The 14,221-nt window shown below is 40.7% G+C and overlaps 2 protein-coding genes across 2 annotated transcripts in view; both read right to left on the bottom strand.

Moving 5' to 3' along the window:
- Positions 1 to 2,662: 2,662 nt before the first annotated feature.
- LOC116254626 (protein TRIGALACTOSYLDIACYLGLYCEROL 4, chloroplastic) overlaps positions 2,663 to 14,221 on the bottom strand; it is a 37,280-nt gene continuing 25,721 nt past the window's right edge. The window contains exons 4-5 of the mRNA XM_031630137.2: positions 4,181 to 4,515; positions 2,663 to 3,410 (exon numbers count right to left, since the gene is read on the bottom strand). Of these exons, the coding sequence (XP_031485997.1) occupies positions 3,213 to 3,410; positions 4,181 to 4,515 (533 nt within the window). The 3' untranslated portion in view covers positions 2,663 to 3,212. The remainder of the gene's footprint in view (positions 3,411 to 4,180; positions 4,516 to 14,221) is intronic.
- LOC126410066 (uncharacterized) lies at positions 9,116 to 9,954 on the bottom strand. Its single transcript, XM_050077879.1, has 2 exons — positions 9,453 to 9,954; positions 9,116 to 9,159 (listed from the first exon to the last, which is right to left on the bottom strand). The coding sequence occupies exons 1-2, from the start codon at positions 9,952 to 9,954 to the stop codon at positions 9,116 to 9,118; spliced, it is 546 nt and encodes a 181-aa protein (XP_049933836.1).

Raw genomic sequence — 14,221 nt, 5'->3', positions numbered from 1 at the left:
ATCAACAAATTTTGTGGCAAACATCCCCTTCTGTGGCTGCTTCTAAACTTGAGCAATATTCCTAGCAACATTGTCACAGTTTACCACAACATCTGCCATTTCTTGGTTGGGGGCTCGAAAACCACCAAGAATGGTTGGTCTTTATTTGCCTCAAAGGATGAGCATGCTTTAATCACCAACGACGGGCTCATCATATTAAAATATGGCAAATAGTAGTTAGTAGGTATTGTAGTTGTTTGTCTAATATCACGAAAGCTGTGGTTATCATATTTGTCAACAATACGCACATCATCTATCTTCTTCAATACCTTCCCTGCTGGTTTTGGTTTTTGGTGGGTTCTTCTTTGTTTTGGCTAACTGAGGTTGTTCCCTCATCTTGTTTACTCTCGTTGAGAACACTATAGTGAGCAAGTAACTTGATCAATAATATATGCATAAGGGAAAGAAAATCACACCAACCTGTAAGCAAGATGTCTTCATAACATCTGCTGGAAGATCTTCTTCACAATGTTTGTTTGAAACTCTTTTTTCATAGTGTTCACCAGAAGCTCTTCTTTACTGCTTATGGTTTGCCTTTGTAACTACTAATGGTCACATGAAATAGGGAAACCCCCAACAAAGAGGTTGCAATGATTTGAATTCAAAGGGATAGGGGTCGGGTGTAGAGTAACATGATTCAAATTTACAAGATTAGGCGTAGAATCATCCTTCAATATTTGACATACCTAAGGCAATTTTGAATTGGGAAAATCGGCCTTCAGAGGGTTTTTGGTGAGAAGGTAGGCTCTCCACAATCGGGGGTCAGGATGGTGGGTCTCATCTCGGGAACCCACCTTATGAACATGTAGCGTCAATTGAGATCCTTAAGATTGGGTTTGCTTGAAGGACCTTGATATTGAATCTTTGTTTGACTTAGAGATGATTTTCATATCAAATTAAGATATTGGTATCTTCAATTGTTTGTCTAAATGAATACAAAAGTAACAAGCTAACCAACTGAATACAATAATGGCATATCCAAGCACCCCACATACACGGTCAAGGTCATGAGGCCCAAGCTTGCTATCAAATAAGCCCCAAATTCTCACCAATGAAGCAATGTAGGAAGGAATCAATTACGCGGTGTAAGAAGATATAACTATTCTTGCACACTTGCCTCATGTTTGGCCATTTCATTGTGGTCAAGCATGGCAAAAATTTTGTAACTGCTCATTATCATCCAAGCATTTGCTTCTATTAAACGCTCCTTGGAAACAGTATGTACTTTGAAGAGTTTCGATTGTTGTTGGCAACTTTCCACTAGACTTTCTCATTCCCTAGTGGTTGGAGGTTTTTCCATCAGTTGCAGCTTCTCCACTAGAGTTTCTTGTGGTTTCTTGTTGGTGTATATCAACATAATTACTATTGTTGTTCACAGCCCCCTGGCATCTCAATTGTCAGCTTAAACTTCACCCATCATTTACAACTTTTGCACTAGAGTTTGCGAAGGTTCCCCATCATTTTATCGTTCATGATAACAGATTTGCTCATTGATGCGGTTTTTTTTTATATAATTTTTAAAACATTGATTTTCATGTTTTAATAGCAAGTGAAACCACAGAACAAAAAAATAATTTTAGTTTGCATGACAAGTAATGAGTCGGGCTTAACTCAGTGAACGGAATATTATGAGATATATTAAAATGAACCTGACTTGTATTACCTTAGAATAAAACAAAATTGTTTACAAAAATTTCGGCAGCATCCACCACATCCTTGCTCTTCTTTCCACTAGATCTGACCTGCAAAAATCATGGAGAACAACCAAACCAACATATTTCAGCTTTCCGATTTTTCGAGTTATTGACAAAGAATTGGGGGTCAAGAGAAAGTGAACGGAGTGGTCGTCGAAGGGTGCAAGGAACTGGTGAGCATTAGAAAGAGAGCATCAGAGAGTGGAGATGAACACCAGCATTCATCGAAGATCGGAGAAGGACACCAGCGTGTTCCTTAGAGAGTGGAGAGGGGGTTTGATATCGAAAAGCTTTTTTCTTAATGAAGTGAAAAAGATCGGTAAAAAGAAAACACTTTTCTTGACAAAAAATGTGTTTTAACAGATTTCTTGAAAAAGAGAAAAAAGGGTGCCCAGTTGCGCATCAAGTCGTGCAATTTTGCGCCTCACTTTTTGCTTCGAGGCGTTTCCCGTAGTGATGTGCTCCAAGACGTGAGCTTCATGGCTCGGATCGCACTTAAACACTGCACGAACCTCACAATTTTCGCCTAGGAGAGCTTTCAAGTTTGTTAGAGGTCACGCACCTAAAGGCTTACTAACGATACCTTAAATGCAATCACTAGCTTACAATAGAGTTACGTTTACGATTTATTTTTGAAAAAAGAGATACAAACTGTGACTATAATTAAAACAAAATAAGGTTTACTTTATTTAGCTGTAACAAGCCCAAGTGCTTCTTCCGCTATAATATAAGTAACAAAAAGGAAAAGATAGGTTCGCTGCAAAACCTCCCCGTGCTTCAGACGCGGGTCATGACATGAGTTTTTGCGAAAAACCAAGAGTATATTGGCACTACCTTTGGAAGCTTATGCGGATGTGACAACAAAACTGACAAAACGCCTTTGGAAGTGCATCATATCGGTTGGTCTATCCAGCCATTCCCAATGAATATGATGGTGCAAACAAGTAGTAAATCATTAATGCTCATAACAGTGACCGTGTATCATTAAAAATGGAAGGTGAAGATCCCAGTGAGATTACATATGTTAACAATGTCTACTGCTCTGGCTTGTAAATTTGGTCGCAGATGTCAACACATACCCATAAAGAAGAGTTGGACAACCATTCACAAGATCAGTGGATTCCTGTTCCCCTAAACGTTGGCTTTTCAGCAAGCTCCATTACTTTGGCCCCAGCCACTGCCTAAATCCTAATTTTTTCAGCAACCCCCTGAGAATTCCATCTTTGATACACCATCCAGAACCCTTTGTCTCACGTCTGAACTTTTCAGTGGTCAATGATGCAACTGGTAATCTGCCAGCAGCACATACAGATGGAAAATATATTCGATTTCTTCCTGCTGCTGTTCCATGACATTTTGCACCACATCCTTGATTCATGTGCCAGAGATCATCAGTACCATGTTAATGCAAGATTGCTCTCTTCTCCTTGATTTTGATCAATCGGTCAGGCACAACAGGACAAAATCTAAAGCAACTACCTAATGCTCAAAGAATCTCAACTCAATCATTGCTTCTCGCTGTTTCGTCGAGTACCAGGCAACAGCTTTAGCTGAACCAAGAACTTGCAAGGCATACTCCAAAGCATAGACCGAGTCACTTACACGAGGCACACAAGAACCATACCTGGGGTCCAACGTGACTGTGGAATCAACTCGAAAACTGAAAGGGCCCACAATCTGCAAATTATCAGCAACAAGTGCCAACCACCAATTAAAACAAAGTCCTCTTATAAAACAAACTGAGACCAGAGTTTTAAGAAACATTATTCCAGGATAAATTGTACTCCTAAAAAGGGATCACACCATCTTCATTTGAAGTTTCTGGATAGTGGCCCCATGATTAGGAAGTAAACCAGGCTTCTTGCAAGAGAAACGGTATTTGTCCTACTAAAAGATTGGTTGATGATATGCAATTGCAAAAATGACACTTTCAAATGAAGGCCTGTATAGCTGAACAAATCAAATATAATTCTGAGCTTAAGGAGGTAAAACTTCTCAAAAAACATTAAAAGTACTCCCAAATTTTGAGGTATGAAAGGTATAAATCTGGCCTTTTTACTATTACTGGTACATAAAATAAAAAGGCTTGCTTCCAACTTTCTGTGCTTGCAAGTAAATAAAAGGCTCATTTTGCCCATTTAATGAGGGCATTTGCAACTGCCATCAGGTGAAGGGACTCACAAATACAAATCCCACCAGTGTACATCTACAGCCTAAAGGCTGAAGCTAGGTGTGACGTCAAGGAGCAAGTGAAACATCAAGGATTAGATCTATGGGAAGCCTGCTAATGTGGCCCATGATGGTGGGAGGTTTTCTCTTGCAGTAGCTAATAAAAAACTCCCCAGGCATGAATAAATAAATCTGAAGCTGACTTGTTATTTATGCATTTACCCAGAAGATAAATATTTTGTGTATAACTGAGCCAGAAAATAAATATAGATGTGTACCTGCTGTTGGAAAGAAAACACAATATCAGGGAAAACAACACACATTGCTTCCATATCTATTTGTTTCTTCTTGTAGAAATCATCAAGTAGATGAGCAACACCAGAGACAAGTGATGCACCAGAAGAAATCTCCGCACAAGCCGACAGTCGAGTAAGGTCCAAAAACAGCCTCTGAAAGTTTCCATACTGAAGTGTACAGGAAAGTGATGCAAATGCATCGACAGACAAAAGAGAGTTCCTCCTTTTAGCAAGAAATCCAAGGTCTTTACTTTTCAGCATTTCCTTCAGACGTGCCATTGTAGAGCTACCACCAAAATAACCTTTGAGAATGCCACCTATAAGAGGTAGAAGTAAAATCAAACCAAGTTCTTATCATCAAATATGAGGAATTAAAATCAGCCAGCTCCTTAATGTTGCCGGATGACCAAATGTTTAAAAGCCATCACTAAAAACACCATGCAATGGAAGTACCAGACACGACATAATGACAGGTTGTGGTGCTTTTCATGACAATTTATGGTGCATTTAACTAGGGCTTTTAAATATTTAGCTATCTGGCAACATCCGACGACTGGTAAATTTCAATTTTCCCCTCAAATATATATTTGAAAAAGAGAGATAAACACAGGAAAAACAGAATATGATCCCTGCAAAAGGGAAAGGAAGTTAAAAAATGACAAATGAAACAGAAACAGAAAAGCAGTGCTTTCAGGTAGCTATAACATTTTATGGTTAAGCGTTAAGCAAGTGTACAGCCATCAGAGTGGAAACCCATTAAAAAATGAATGGAGAAAGAGTCAACAATTGAGCTTGACCCTCTGGGGCATTGAATTCGTGCTTGCCCCTAGCTGATACTGTTTCCTCTAACATTAGCCATAACGTTTCATCAAACAATTTGTGGAACCCCCTAGCTCATTCTTCTTCGGATAACACAGTTTTTTTCCACTCATCGGATGATGATATGAACTCTCATTCTGCATTTCCAAGTCTCGTTGTCGCACTTTTCTCTACGGATATATAGTCTACGTATGGTTACTCTTTTATGCATTTGATTGTAATGAAATGGTATGGAGACGCTTACACAGAGATTGAGAAAGAATCTATGCAAGGAAATAGATTCACAAGAGCCCACAACACAAAATCACAATGGTCCCTAAGAGCAGTATGCATACAAATCCCCCACGATCCAGATATTAATGAAATGATATTTAATTAAGCCATAGACAGGCTTCACAAGCCACAAAATAGAGAGAGCCTCAGCCTCAATATATACAGCCAAAAGAAGATACACTAGCTTCATCTGCTAGAAATCTAGTCATTGGAGCTAGACAAAGCCTAGGTAAGTGTTAAGCTTGAGCAAGTGACTGGAAGAGGGAACCCAGCCACGTGACCAGTCACATCCATTTCTACATCCAGAAAGTATTGCAAATTATCCCAAAGGCCCCAAAAAAGGTATTCCTGAAAAAGAGGAGAGTTCATCAATCCCAGACTCTGCTAAGTAGAATGTGCAATGCGTGGATGTTCATAGACTAGCTGCAGGATGGACCAAACCAGCTGCCTGTAGTTTGGTTCTAAGTTTCTAACTCACTGTATGACCGGATCCTATTAGATTGCTACTGGTTGCAATTGCAACAGACACCAAAGGAGCACAATGAGGCTGGAAGAACTCAAAACCATTCAGCACGTGCATTAGAACGTGTAGAAACAAAATGTGCACGAGAGTAGAAGAAAGCACACAGATGTAATGTGGAAAACCCTCAACGCGAGGGAAGAAAAACCACGAGTGAGGAGGTCTGGTGCCCACTAGCCTCCAGACACTCTCTCTCTTCAAAACTTCATTAATGCAAAGATTAGGGTTTACAGAGATATAAGTAGTCCTAATTAGGACAAACCGGATCGGGTACGGATCCGGACCCGAACAACAAAACCCGTCAACACTCCCCCTCAAGTTGGGCATACATATCAAACATGCCCAACTTGGATACATTTCTCTCAAATGGAGTTACACTTAAGGCCTTGGTTAGGATATCAGCAGTTTGGTCTTCAGACTTCATGTATGGTAGCGTTAATTCCTTAGCATCAATTCTTTCTCTGATGAAGTGACGGTCGATCTCCACATGCTTTGTTCGATCATGAAGAACCGGGTTGTTAGCCAAGTTAATTGCAGACTTGTTATCACAATACATCCTCATAGGCCCTTCAATCTCTATTCCAATATCTGTCAGTAAGATCTTCAGCCATAACAATTCTGATACCCCAGTAGCCACAGCCCTATATTCAGCCTCTGCACTCGAGCGGGAACACACATCTTGTCTCTTGCTTCTCCAAACAACTAAATTTCCCCCCAAGTAGACGCAGTACCCTGAAGTAGATCTTATGGTGTCAACACAGCCTACCCAGTCTGCATCAGAATACCCTTCAACTTCAATAGATCTTTGTTGCACATATAGAAGTCCCTTTCCGGGATTCTTCTTCAAGTAGCACAAAATTCTATCTACAGCCTTCAAGTGCATATCTGTAGGTGCATGCATGAACTGGCTCATCACATTTACAGCAAATGTGATATCAGGTCTAGTCAGAGTGAGATAAATCAGTTTGCCAACTAGACGTTGATATCTCCCTTTAGCTTCTTCACACAATAGTTCTCCATCTTTGCTACCAAGTTTATGCCCAGCATCTATAGGAGTAGAGGCTGGTCTGCACCCCAGTTTTCCTGTCTCCTTTAGTAGATCCAGGGTATACTTCCTTTGACTAAGTACAAGAGTTGTACCTGATCTAGCAATTTCAATACCCAGAAAATACTTCAGCTTACCAAGATCTTTTAGATCGAATTCAATAGATAGTAAACCCTTTAATCTTGCTATCTCTTCTTTATCATCACCTGTAACGATCATATCATCAACATAAACCAATAGTAGAGTAACTTTACTCTCTCTTCTCTTTACAAACAGGGTATGATCTCCATTTCCTTGTTTGTAGTCATGTTTCTTCATAACAAGTCTGAGCCGTTCAAACCATGCTCGGGGAGACTGTTTCAGCCCATACAAAGCTTTCTTCAATTTACAACATTTTCCAGGCTTCTCAAAACCTGGTGGCATGCACATGTACACTTCCTCTTCGAGATCTCCATTGAGAAAGGCATTTTTCACATCAAGTTGGCACATCTCCCAACCCTTCAGCACCGCCAATGAAATAATAACTCTAACAGTCTTCATCTTTGCAACAGGAGCAAACGTCTCTAAGTAGTCGACCCCATATTTCTGACTGAACCCTTTGGCCACCAATCGTGCTTTGTACCTCTCAATGTTCCCATCTGGTTTGTACTTAACAGTGTAGACCCACTTCGACCCAACCAAGTGGGCTGCTTCAGGAATATCAACCACCTCCCATGTCTGATTTCTGTCTAAAGCTTCCATCTCTTCTTTCATTGCATGAGACCACTTAGTGTCACCCTGAGCCTCTGTAGCATTCCTGGGAATCACAACCACAGCCAAGGAGGATACAAAACAATTATAGTCAGTGCTCAATCTAGAGTAAGATACGAAGTTACCAATAGGGTGCTGGGTACATGACCTGACACCCTTTCTCAAGGCAATAGGAAGATCCTCCTTTTCTGTTCCAGTCTGAATTTCTCTTCCAACATCTTGCTTCTGAACACGACTTGGATCATCCAAGGAAGAAGTAGGATTGGGATTCGGTGTAACCTCCTCATCATCAATCACCTTGTCAGTACAAGCTCTTCTCCTGGAATACACCTGTCCAAACATACGATTACCCTCTTGTTCTGTCACCATAGGATGCTCTCCCTCCTTCTCCTGTTCATGTACATCAGTAGTCGTCCCCTCTTCATCTTTGCCAAGCACCTTGGCAACAGGATTCTCTTCACGCCTGTAATCCATAAAGTCTGTAAACTGAATTTCCTGTGTGGGAGAATACTCTTCCTTAGACATTAATTTCTCTCCCTGAAGAGAATTCTCACCAAAATAGGAGACATGCTCCAAGAATGTGACATCTTTGGTAATGTGAAGACGACCAGTGGTGGGATCTAGACATTTATAACCTTTTTTAGTGGAAGAATACCCAAGAAAGATGCCCTTAATAGATTTGGGATCAAGTTTTTTCACATTGGGGCTGTGGTTATGTATGAAACACACACATCCAAAGACTCAAGGAGGAAGATGAAAAGGTTGACTACTCCCTGGAAGCATAGAGTAGGGAGTACGACCCTTTAGCACACGACTAGGCATGCGATTAATCAAGTAGACACTAGTAAGGATTGCATCACCCCAATAGTATTTTGGGAGATTTCTTTGGAACAGTATGGCTCGGGTGACATTGAGCAACTGACGATTTTTCCTCTCAACAACCCCATTTTGAGGGGGGGTATAACTACAGGATGTCTCATGAACAATCCCCCTCTTTCGAAAGAATTCTTCAACAGTGAGACACATGTATTCACGAGCATTATCAGACCGAAAAGTCTTGACAGAATTTCCATACTGGTTTTCCACTAGGAGGATGAAAGTTTCAATAATGTGAGGCACCTCACTACGATCTTTCAACAAATACACAAAGGTACACCTTGAATAATCATCTATAAAAGTTATAAAGTATTGAAAACCACCACGAGAATGAATGCCCGAAGGCCCCCACACATCAGAATGAACCAAGGAGAAAGCTTTATTAGAACGACTATTTGAAATTGGATAAGAAGCTCTAACATGCTTCGCAAACTGACACACATCACATGATAACATGGAAATGTTTAAACTAGAACATAGTTCAGGGAACAAATGTTTCAAAATCCCAAATGGGAGATGACCAAGGCGTTCGTGCCAAAACAAAAATAACTGACGACACTCTTCCTCCTTCTCTGTTCTGCTGACTACTGACATAAGAGCTGTGACAACGCGTATAGGAAGCCGATACAGCCCATCAGACACCAAACCAATCCCAATCCTCTTCCCTGTCACCAAGTCCTGCAAAACACAACGTTTTTCAGAAAATATAAGCTCACACTTCAGTTCCTTGGTAATCTTACTAACAGATAACAAATTTAAGGGAAGATGGGGAACATGTAAGGCATCATGAACTAAAAAATTATTTAACAAAGAAAGACTCCCTTTCCCTGCCACAGAAGTAAAGGAACCATCGGCAAGGGACACACGTTCCTTTCCCAAGGATAGCTTGTAGTCATGGAAAAGCTTGGGGTTGCCAGTCATGTGATGAGTGGCACCGCTGTCAACAATCCATTCACCCATATAAGAAGTACCTTCTCCCCCTGAAACAGCCAATGCTTGATTGATCTTCACCTCATCTGGTGTATCTGCCTGACCAACATCAATCTTGCTCAAATATGCTCGTAGCTCACGAATCTGTTCTGCAGAAATAGAACCTTTCCCATCACTCAGACTTGTTGCAGACGATACAGCCTTCTTCCCACTAGAAGACCTCCCCCTACTATCCTTCTTCTCTGGATACAGGTCCCAACAAAAATCCCTAGTATGACCAAGTTTTTTGCAATGTGTACATTTTCGGGAAGAACGAGGAGTTCCCACAGGGGCACGGCTAACATAGGCAGACTGTTCTTCCCCTTTTCGTCCACTAGAAAGCAGCCTTCTCTGTTCTTCAGCTTCAACACGGGAATAGACATCTTCAATACTAAATGATTCGTCAGAGTTAAGAATCTGACTCCTTATATTTTCAAAGTCATCATTCAGTCCGGATAAGAAAAGGAATACCCTGTTTTCCCATTTATCAGTCATGTACTGCATCTGGTCGTGAGGACACCTCCATGGAATATCAGAGTGATAGTCAAGGTCCTCCCACTTAGATTTTAATGTTGCATAAAAGTCTGCAACCGAGAGAGCACCTTGTCGCGGGGAATACACATCCTTCATAAGTTGATACACACGAACTTTCCTTTTCTTTTGGCCATACATCTGCTCCAAAATAATCCACATATCCCTTGCAGTCTTCTTACGAAGAATGAGGGGTTGGATATCCGGGGACACTGAATTGACAATCTAGGTTTTGACCTGGTTGTCTTCAAGAAACCATGTATCCCAAGCCAGACTATCTGCAGCAGGTTCAACCTTTCTCCCATTCACATAGGCAATGCGTCCTCGCCCAGCAATCCCCATGGTAATCGCAGCAGACCATCGGGAATAGTTCTCCTTGGTAAGTTGAATGGTGGTAACTTGAACCGGTACATGATCAGTAGATTAGTATTGACTGAAGAAGACGAGTCAGCCATGATCACCAGGTAGAAGTGGCTGCCAAAGAACACACACAGCAGCAGTAACCTAGAGAAGAGGTGAGATGACGCAGTCGGGGATCAACGGCGGAAGCGGCGGGAGCAGCGGAAGCAGCAGGACGCGGCGGAAGCAGAGGGCGGCGCTTGGCAGCGCGCGCCGAGAACAGGCAACGGCGTCGGTGGTCGAACGTCGGCGTCGGCAGAGGCGTCAGCAGAGACGTTGGCGTCGGCAGTCACGACACCAGCGACGCAGCAGCGGCGGTCACAGCCACGGCGGGGCAGCGACGGAGGCAGTCACGCGGCCACGGTGCGGCGACAACGGCGGTGGTCACGGTGCGGCGACAGCGGCGGCGCAGCAAGGGCAGCGGCGGCGGTGGTGGTAGCGACGGCGACGGTGGTAGCGGCGGCGGCAGTCAGGGTTGGAACTTCACAACCATAGAAAAAACATATTTTGTTTTCTCCAAGTCCGACGGCTCTGATACCATGTAGAAACAAAATGTGCACGAGAGTAGAAGAAAACACACAGATGTAACGTGAAAAACCCTCAACGCGAGGGAAGAAAAACCACGGGTGAGGAGGTCTGGTGCCCACTAGCCTCCAGACACTCTCTCTCTTCAAAACTTCATTAACGCAAAGATTAGGGTTTACAGAGATATAAGTAGTCCTAATTAGGACAAACCGGATCGGGTACGGATCCGGACCCGAACAACAAAACCCGTCAACAGAACGCAAAACAGTTTTGCTGGGAATAGACAAGGACCAATAAGGAGAAGGTGGTAAAAGATGTTGCAAAATCTGTCCACAGTAAAGAACTGAAAAGGAAGAAAAAAGGCCAAAAACACGTCTTAATAGGAGAAGATGTCGACATCCTAACCAAACAATTACAATAATGCCATTATACACAATGGGTATTTACAGAGATGCACAAATGGATACAAGTAATAAGGAACTTGGTTCAAATCCAAATAACTAAAACAAACATATAAATACAAATAATATCTTTTTCAACATTCTCCCTCAAGTTATGCATGGTCTTGAAGACTTGAACCATAGACAACTTGACAAGATGTTGGATCTAATCTGATTCAGATCCAACACGTCTAACTATGTCTGATTAGATACAGATCCAACACGTCTAACTATGTCTGATCACATTTATCTAGGCAGGGTCATGATTGTAATTTTTGTAATTGTTTCATTCTAGACTCTAGACTATTGTGTTTGCTTCACTCTAGACTCTAGATTATTGTGATTGTTTCATCCTAGATTCTTGTAAATTGTGTAAAAGGATCATTACATAAATGAGCTACGTGAAAATGTAAAGACTCACCTCCCTTCCTCATTTCTCTTTTCTTGTTCTCTCTCTTAACCTTTCCTTTGTTGAAACTGATCGTGGGTTATAGTTCGATACCCAAAGTCTTACACAACTTACCTTTAAGAACCAAAAGATGTTCTTGTTGAGTCCCATAGTAAATAAATCAATGATCAGATCATTCAACCAAACAAAACAAGGCTCCAATCTTTTGCCTAATAAAATGCTGGTCAATTTTATTGTGCTTAATTAATCCCCCGTGAGAAATGGGGTGAACAAAAATCTGAACATCACTTTGATAGTCCCATAAAAAAAGACACTTAGCAACTAAAACTTGCAGATCAAGAAACAAATGTCTAGTCCAAGTCACTTTTGTACTTAAGCGAGTAACTGCCTTGTGCTTCCTACTATTTCATGGGACAAGGTTGGGCCAATTAAACCACAATACCCTGATCTTGACGTTCGAGCATCTACATGTCCAGCTCAGTCAACATCTGTGTAAACCATGAGCCTTGAAAGGCTTGCACAAATATCCTCAAGAATATATAAGACCATCATCTTCAGTTTCAAAGTATTCTTTTACAACCTCAATAGAGGTTCTTACTTAACAAATTTGGGCCCCAAATGTTGACAAATTTGTAAAATTTCAACTCCTAAAATTGTTTTTCTTGAGAACTTTAGGATTAGCATTGATATTTAACTTTAGATAAAGCCAACTCACCCCATAGGTGGATCAGAGCTTCATGATAATTTTTTATCACCTTGTTGCATACTCATGATTCTTTGTTCTAAATTTCACTTATGAGCTGCATCTTTCATGGTCATTACCTATGTGACACGGGGATTTGCCCCCACGTACCCGCTCCGGTACGCAGGTACGCAGAAGCGGGTATGGCAGAAGCTTTGGGTAAGGGTTGGATCCGGTCCAAACCAAAAATTTTGTTCGTTTTTTATTTCATGAAAAGAAGTTGAGCTCTACTACAGCAGAGCTCGACTCACCCGCGTTCTCTGCAGCAGATCTCTTCTGCAGCGATGACTAGTGACAATGACGATGTCCGGCCACCCACAGCAACGTCCAGTGGTGTTCGGCAGCAGCCAAGTGTTTTTTTTTTTTTCAATATTACAACTTAGGGTTTCATTTTCTTGATCTGGGTTTTTTTTTTTTTTGATTTGGGGATGTTTTTGTTTCATATTTTGATTGATTTTACGTGCAAAACCGCCGTGACACTTTTGTTGCTAGTTCAACTAATTACAGCAATGGAGGTGGAGCAAACTTTGTCAACTGATGTTGTTTCCATTTTGAGCGGAAGCCTATGGTCTCTAGTTGTAAACTTCTTACTTATGAAAGGAGACCTCTTTCTCCCATGCTCCATGTCTGAAACTCTTTTTTATTGTTACTGTAAACTTCTTACCTATGAAAAGAGACCTCTTATTTATCCCATGCTCCATTTCTGAAACTCTTTTTTATTGTTACTAATAAGACCCAATTTCAAACACTTGATGTTAGGCTAGAGCCAACCTACTCGGTTGCTTCTGCAGCGTCATTCAAAGTTTTGTTTTTCCTTGCTGTCTTAATTTTTTTGAATGTTATACTTATCTCTTCCTTGAAGTTGAAAAATAACTCTATGAACCTCGTTGGCAGTGGCACAAATATTGAATTCTTTATTGTTCTAGTGTGAGATTGATACTTGCTTCCCGGAGAGCCATTAGAAATGCTCATTTTCCCGTCGAGAAGGCTATTGTTGTTTGTTCAAGAGCTAGTATGCTAGATGACCAGTGTGAAATTTTTTAGTTTAAAAGATGCAAGTGATATTTGGAGTTCCAATTCCATTTTTCTGCATGTTTGGTAACTTATTGACATATTCTTATTTTTTGTTCATTATATGTTTTTTGTTTTGCATTTTTTATTATTTCTAATGTAGACATGTAGTATGGCGAACAAAGGAAAAGGAGCCTTCCAACCTACTACAAATTCATGTTTAATAATAATAGTGTTCTTATGATAAACAATGTTTAGGTTGAGACTTTCTTATGAGATTATACGAGTGAATTATTAAGTTTTTTTTTTTAGAATATAAAAATTTGTGGTACCCGTGTACCCACAATTTTCAAAATTTACCATGTCTGAACCCGTACCCATACCGTATCCACACCCATGTGACATAGGTCATTACTTATATGAGATATGCCTAAGCTTCATGTGATAATTTAAAAGTTGCAAGATTAGCACTAGTAATTATATATCTATACCATTTAAAAGTGAAGACATCCAGTCTTCCAAGCCTTTCATTATTTTATAACACTCAGCCATACTTTTTCTTCCTCACTGTCTACAAGCAGAGTCACAAATATTCTTCTCAGGTAGATGACAAGGTTTTTCTCAGACAATTTTCAGCAAAGTTGCTTTTCTTGGGAAAATCTCTGAAAATTTTTTAAAAAATATAAAATTATAAAATTCTGAAGAAATCATAGT

This window comes from Nymphaea colorata, chromosome 5, assembly GCF_008831285.2.
Source record: "Nymphaea colorata isolate Beijing-Zhang1983 chromosome 5, ASM883128v2, whole genome shotgun sequence".
NCBI classification, from domain to species: Eukaryota; Viridiplantae; Streptophyta; class Magnoliopsida; order Nymphaeales; family Nymphaeaceae; genus Nymphaea; species Nymphaea colorata.
Note: the sequence above shows the minus strand (reverse complement) of the source record. Positions and strands in the feature narration are given on the sequence as shown.